The 7,221-nt window shown below is 44.1% G+C and overlaps 1 protein-coding gene across 1 annotated transcript; it reads left to right on the top strand.

Annotated features, from left to right (window-relative positions):
• The first annotated feature begins 98 nt into the window (after window positions 1-98).
• Window positions 99-4,500, top strand: gid4 (GID complex subunit 4 homolog). Its single transcript, XM_084470025.1, has 6 exons — window positions 99-450; window positions 926-985; window positions 1,511-1,618; window positions 1,720-1,821; window positions 1,914-2,044; window positions 2,205-4,500. Exons 1-6 carry the CDS (start codon window positions 220-222, stop codon window positions 2,266-2,268), a joined length of 696 nt encoding a protein of 231 aa, XP_084326151.1. The 5' UTR covers window positions 99-219; the 3' UTR covers window positions 2,269-4,500.
• Window positions 4,501-7,221: the final 2,721 nt, after the last annotated feature.

The raw sequence follows: 7,221 nt of genomic DNA on the forward strand, positions 1-7,221 counted from the left end.
AATGAGGATCTTGCTCGTACATGGCATAAAGCTAACCAGCCAATGAAAATGAGTGAAGCTGTTTTCTCAAATGCGACGTCTCACTTTTAGCACCCAGCCCCATGGAAAGCTAAATCGAGTTCAAGCCAGGTTTCGGACTCGGATATTTCTTATCTTATTAACCCCACTGGCTGTCAGCCATTGGCATTTCCAGTGTAGGGTTGCTCTCTCGGTAGGTTCATGACTGTTGCAGTGGATGACACTCATACATTAGCGTTTACAATGCCTGTCAGAGCTGAATGCTGCAAGAGAACAGCTTCGGCCTGTTCAACACCGGACTATCTTACACCCCCTGCCCCGATAAACACTTCCCAACCAGGCATTGGCACTACACTGCTTTACAGCGGTTCACAGTTTCGGGGATATCAGAAGAGCAAAGGAAACTCGTACGACGTGGAGGTCATTTTGCAGGTAACCTTCATTCCTTTAAGTATCATAAGTCCGTTTTGATGTGTTGCCTTGGAGTGTTTTACATATTTGAGCTATGTTTCGAGATCTGTTTACTAGCTAGCCAACGTTAGCTTATTTGGCTATTTACGACTGTCATTCAACGTTGACACTATGACCATATTTAGTGACAAGCCACGTAAATACCAACCAATGGTTTGGAAATATTTTGTTTGGAACAATGCTATCATACACAGTTGTAATTATAAGTTCGATTTTGTTTATGAAACAAAAAACGAAAATTGGCAATTTCTCATTTTACTGTCTAATAAAAATTCCTGTCATGGTTAATGATATGGCAGCTGTATACTGCTTCACCACCACCAGACTAGAATCTAACACTTGTATGTTTACAAGATTTACCGTATCGTATGGAACAAATTTGTTTTAATAAATTCGATTCCATGGGCCCAACCATTTTTCTTTTGATTTTGGACAGCATGTGACCGTAGAAGACTCGTACTTGTGTGGTTACCTGAAGATCAAAGGCCTGACTGAGGTACGCAGCTGAAACTGGTCCAGAGTTTGACGTTTTTATATCATTCTGAACGTGCACGTGGGAATACAACGCCGTTTGTAAGCGTTGACCGTGTAAGCGTCAGCCTTGGAACCGGTGTATTATGCAACACCTTCAGCACCTGGTGGGGGGTGGGGCTTTTAGTGCTTTGCTGTAATTATGAGTGACAGCCTATGGTATTAAGTATGTATGTGTGTATGCTCTCACATGAATTTTGCATTTTTTGGGTTGTATAGCCATGGTTGAATACACTAATTTTAAGTCTCTTTCCAAAGCTGAATTAATGTACATTTATTTTGCTTTTTTAAAATGCATATTAAAAACGTTAGTATTATAGAATTATATTATTATTATTATTATATTATAATGTATAATATTAATAATAATAATAACCTTAATCTTGTATCTATCTTTCAACTCCGTCAGTCTCAGCTCTCATGCTAATCTAGCTACGATGCAAATCTAGCTACTAATAATCAATCTCTACTCTTGATCTTCCCGTTCCAGGAGTATCCAACCCTGACAACGTTCTTTGCTGGTGAAATCATCAGCAGAAAGAGGCCTTTTTTAACAAGGAAGTGGGATGCAGATGAGGATGTGGACCGAAAGCACTGGGTATGGACCCCTGTATTGAGCTTGTGATCTATTCTGGACCAGCACATCTGCAGGTCTCCAATTCTTACTGTTTTTATTGTGGTCTCTTTTTTTGTTACCAGGGAAAGTTTCAGTCCTTTTACAAATATGCCAAATGTTTTAACTTCGATGACTTCGACTACGAGGCACTGAGCAACAGCGACTACGTCTTCATGAGGTGGAAGGTTGGTTAGCATAAACGACAAAAGTGAAACATGGACGTTTCTCACTTCTACTATGTTATTCATCGGTTCTAACCTATGATCTTGACCACCAGGAGCAGTTTCTGGTCCCGGACCACACCATCAAAGACATCAGCGGTGCGTCCTTTGCTGGCTTCTACTACATCTGCTTCCAGAAGTCGACCGCCACCATCGAGGGCTACTACTACCACAGAAGTTCTGAATGGTAATTACCTTGCAACTAAGATTCTCCCACAAGTAGTGGAAAAAGATCTGGCTGAATTGTTATAGGGTGTGTATATACATATTTTTATCAGAACTTTGTATCCTATTTCCATATCCCAATATGTAAATTCTTGTATTTTTTTTATTTTATTTTTTTACAGGTACCAGTCTCTAAACCTCAACCACGTCTGGGAACACAGTGTGCCCATTTACGAGTTCCGGTGACAGCGGAACGCTGTGTGTGTAATTAACTCAGAGAGCAAACATTGGACTCGGCCCACCGTGGACTTAAGGGATGTGGAAGGTGCTAGTGGTACCCTCCATCGGGCAAGCACCCCCAGGCCAAGAGTGCAGGTTGAACTGGTTTCCCTCTTAAATAATGGGATACATGCAGGGGCAAAGAAGGTGGCCATGATACAGTTGGGCTGGAGGAGGCAGGGAAACAAAAAGAGATGAATCATGGTAACAAATTGAACAGATCTTTCATCTGAGGGCATTTTGCCTTTTTTAATTTGTTCCTTTTTTAAACTTATTTTAAAAGTGGTTTTTTTTTTTACTTTTAATGTGTTTTTCTGTCTCTTGCTGAACCCCTTGTTACCCCTTCACTGTCTTTAATCTTCATGGAGATGCCAAACTTTTTGAACAGTCTGCCTTTTAATGAGACCACGCTGCTTGGATGGATCATATATCAAGGCCAATGTTGTTATATTTTAAATATTTCATTTCATTTCATGGAAGGAAATATGTAATCTGCTGGCAAAAAGAAAATTTAATCAGAACATATGATTGCTAGCCAACACACTTGTAGTGCTAGACTACAACTCCAGGATGACGTGTTGTCATGCTATCTGTTAGATAAACTCCTGATCCAAATGTGACATGGGGGGCTAATTCGCTGTGATTCATCAAGTCCTTAGTGAGTCAATTGGTTTACAAAACACTAACAGGACTGGGAATCTCCAGTTGCTTGATTTGTAACCAAGCATTTCTATGCTGCTGCTGCTGCTATTGTTGCTGTTGCTTTTGTAAGCACCTATTACCTGCCCTTGTATCAGAAAGATACTGCTGGCCAGACACTCTTCACAACTCTCTATGCAAGCAGAGTGGGATCCTAAGGGTTTTATTCACCTAGTGGCCATTTTGTTTGCATCTTGGTTCTGAGTGCTAGTTGGATGGGGGGAAACAGAATTTGGAGCTCTGCATTCATTAACCCCCTCCACCCAGCTAGTATTCAGAACCAAGATGGCCGCTAGGTAAAATAAGGCCTGCAGGGCAGGCCATTGAATCAAAGTTAGGTTTAATTTTATATTCAGGGGACATTTTAAAAGGGTAACATTGCAAATGATCTCGCGCCAGATAGTCCATTAGAAGATGGAGCAAATGTGTTTATATAAGATCATTCATTTTAATTGGTTTGTGTGTGACACAAAGCTACTATGATATAAATATATAATATATAATTTAAAAAATCTGAAGTTTAGTCCTTTTCATTTTAATACGTCATAGCTTGACATGACTAGAGATTTGTTTACAAAAGTATTGGACTTAAACGACGCAGGAAACCTCAGCTCACACTTGAAATACGGTGTGTGTGTGTGTGTGTGTGTGTGTGTGTGTGTGTGTGTGTGTGTGTGTGTGTGTGTGTGTGTGTGTGTGTGTGTGTGTGTGTGTGTGTGTGTGTGAGATATCCTTGGGATGGGGGCAGGTTTATTTTGTATTTGTAATGGGGCAGGCTCCAATCTTTCTGTGATGAAAATACTGAGTGACAGATTACAGAAATTCTGACAATTAACTGCCTAATAACAACACAGAATTAACAGCACAACAGATGAGAGTTTGCGTCAGAGCCTCAGTTATCACCTCCTATTCTCTTGTGTAACTGCATTTCTGTCCACCCAGAGTTCAGCGGTCACTCAGATGGGTACAATTGCAGGAAAATGAATGGGTGGGGAAAGTCACCTATGACACTTAGAAAAAAAAGTAAAACCTGATGCCTTGTTTGTGTAAAAGTATTGTGATAAGCACCGGTGTCTAATAACTTAACCTTTTTTAAATACCGTTTATCTTTCCTTCTAAGAGGCTAATATTATTTGCGGGTGTTAGTAGTTGTTTGTGTAACTTTTTATTTGACTTTTGAGGGGAACATGCAGGAATGATGATGCAATATTGTCCTTTAAGGATTACTTTGAAAAGTGTATTCAAAAGTACAGTTGCCTACCTCGCTGGCCAATCTTTGTAGCTTATACCAGTATGAACCAAAGCTAGCTGGATTTGCCAACAGCTTGGTCAGTAGGCTTGATGGTATAGGATTAAAGAAAATGCAATGCACAGAGAATGACAAATGAGTAAAGGACTGATTTAAAGTTGATATTTGATATATACAAGAAGTTTAACATATGCGATGTGTAAAAGATGTCTTTTAAGATTACTTGTTGTTGATGGATGATTAAAAAAATATTGAAAAGGTTTTCATACATTATGTCAGCCGATTTAATTTGTTTGCACAGGCGAGATTCACCATCTATATTCCTTCCATGTTGCTCTTACATGCCTCTAATGTGCAAGCGGATATCACGCGATTTTGTGCTCATGATTATGAAAATGTATCTATAGAGCGACCAACCCTTTTTTTTTTAACAGCTCTGGTTCCGGAAGTAAATTAGAGAGACGCTGAGCGTCCGAGGGAGGGACATAATCGCAGCATTATCCAATGACCGTCGACTTTCGACGCACTAAAAAAAAACTGTTCTATGCAGCCCCATTGAAGTGGATGGACGCCGAGCTTCAACAGGCAAATTCACTGTGACGCTACAGGAATGTATGAGAAGGAAATCGAGTCAGTCAACCTGCGATAAGCGGTTGATTCTGAACGAACTCGTCTTCGAGATAGACATGTTCTAACGCATTTTTAACACAACAGTAGGCCTATATATTTGACCATTTCATTTTGGAAATTTTAGCGGAAGCTGAGCTTCCCTTGCAGTCTTGGATAAATCGCCACTGCAACATAAGCCGTTTCTCAATACCAAGTACGCGGACTTGGAAGTACGTACTTGGCAAGTCCGGACTTTCAAGTACAGACTTCCGAGAACGCGAGTACGCACCTGCAATTGGAACAGCAGCGATGATGCATCCTGGGATATTTAACGGTCCCAAGTCCACACGAGTCACCTCCGATGCATCCTCGGTAGAACGGCCTCATCGAGAACGCATCGAGAACACTTCCGGGTTTTACAACAGTACTCGCGTACTTGGAATTGGAGCAGTGCTTGGGCTACCACTGATGACGTTTACCGAGAACGCAAGTACACGAGTACACACGAGAACGCGAATTGAGAAACGGCTATAGTCACCTGTGACTCCCATGTGACACCGGGAAGGTTATATCTTCCGGTGTCGTTAGAGGAGCTGTTCCTTTTCATCTTCTTGCTGCGTGGGTACCGTATTGCGTAAGAGAAAGGAAGGAAACTTTTGGTTACAGCTGGCTATGTGCAGCCTCGTGACGATAGTCTGAGCCGCGGGCAACCCGTCCTCCAGAGGCTATTGCCGTTTCTCAATACCAAGTACGCGGACTACGTTCTCGCGGACTTGGAAGTACGTACTTGGCAAGTCCGGACTTTCAAGTACGGACTTCCGAGAACGCGAGTACGCACCTGCAATTGGAACAGCAGCGGACTCGATGATGCATTCTGGGATATTTAACGGTCCCAAGTCCACACGAGTCACCTCCGATGCATCCTCGGTAGAACGGCCTCATCGAGAACGCATCGAGAACACTTCCGGGTTTTACGACAGTACTCGCGTACTCGCGTACTTGGAATTGGAACAGTGCTTGGGCTACCACTGATGACGTTTATCGAGAACGCAAGTACACGAGAACGCACGAGAACGCGAATTGAGAAACGGCCTCTGGCTAGCTGATCATCATCTAACTCAATTACTGGTTAAGGTAGTGTTCTCGGTCCCACTCCCGGTAACACTTTAACTTGGCTTTTCTGTTGACAATTAGCAGCAGCTCTCAGGCTCAGGCTAATTAATTTCTGTTGTCAACTTACTGGTGATTAAAGTGCTCTTGCTCCCGCTTCCAGTTACACTGCTTTTGGCTGCCTCCGTGATGGCCCATCCATGTGTCGCCTGTGCAGCTCCTCTTGAGCCTGAGGCGGCCATGACAGCTGCCCTCCTTACCTCGGCCTCAAGCATTTGAGGGAGGGTCTCACTCACAGCGCCTGCATGAACTGTAGCCTCCTGCCTTGGGCGTTTAGAGTGGATTCCGCTCCATTCTCGACCTGAGGGGACTCAACAGGTTCTTGAAGGTGCTACTTTTTCATATGCTCACTGCATCAGACACGCTTCGTGTGGTTACCAGGGGAGAGTGGTTCACCACTGTAGACCTGAAGGACGCATACTTCCACGTCCCAATTGCATTGCACCATCGGCACTTCCTAAGGTTTGCCTTTTGCGGCCGGCATTTTCAGTTCAGGGTACTTCCCTTTGGCCTCTCCCTCTCGCAAAGGGTGTTGACCAGGGTTGTGGCGGCACCTCTTGCACACGGCATGAAGGTCCTGCCGTATTTGGACGACTGGCTGGTCTGTGCACCGTCCCAGTCTCAGGTGGCCCAGGATACGGCTCGGCTACTTTTGCACGTGGCCCGGCTGGGCCTGGCGGTGAATTTCCTAAAGATTTGCCTGTACCCATCCCAACACGTCACATACCTGGGGATGGTCCTGGACTATATGACGCTATGAGGGCCTATTTGTCACCTTGGCGTGTAAACGACATCCTCCTCTGCCTTCCCCTCTTCGGTTGTGGCTGGATAGTGCCATTCCTTCCTTCCATTCCTCCAGCTCTTGGGCAAACTGACAGCTGCCTCAGCTGTGGTGCCTCTCGGCTTGCTGTCTCTGTGCCCACTGCAGATATAGCTAAACAGCCTCCACTCGGACCCCAAGTGGCACAGGAACCGTAAGGTCAGGATGTCTCAGCAATGCCTCTTCTCTCTGTCCCAGTGGAGAAAGAGGTCATAGCTATCTGCAGGTGTACCCATGGGTGCCGTTCCATCCCACCGGGAGATGGTCATGACGGACGCTTGCCTCTCGGGATGGGGCAAGGTTTGGCAGGACAGGACTCCCCAGGGGCAGTGGCTGGCTCAGAACCACGTACACATCAACGTGCTAGAGCTCA

Source organism: Micromesistius poutassou (assembly GCF_964030765.1).
Source record: "Micromesistius poutassou genome assembly, chromosome: 1".
NCBI lineage: Eukaryota > Metazoa > Chordata > Actinopteri > Gadiformes > Gadidae > Micromesistius > Micromesistius poutassou.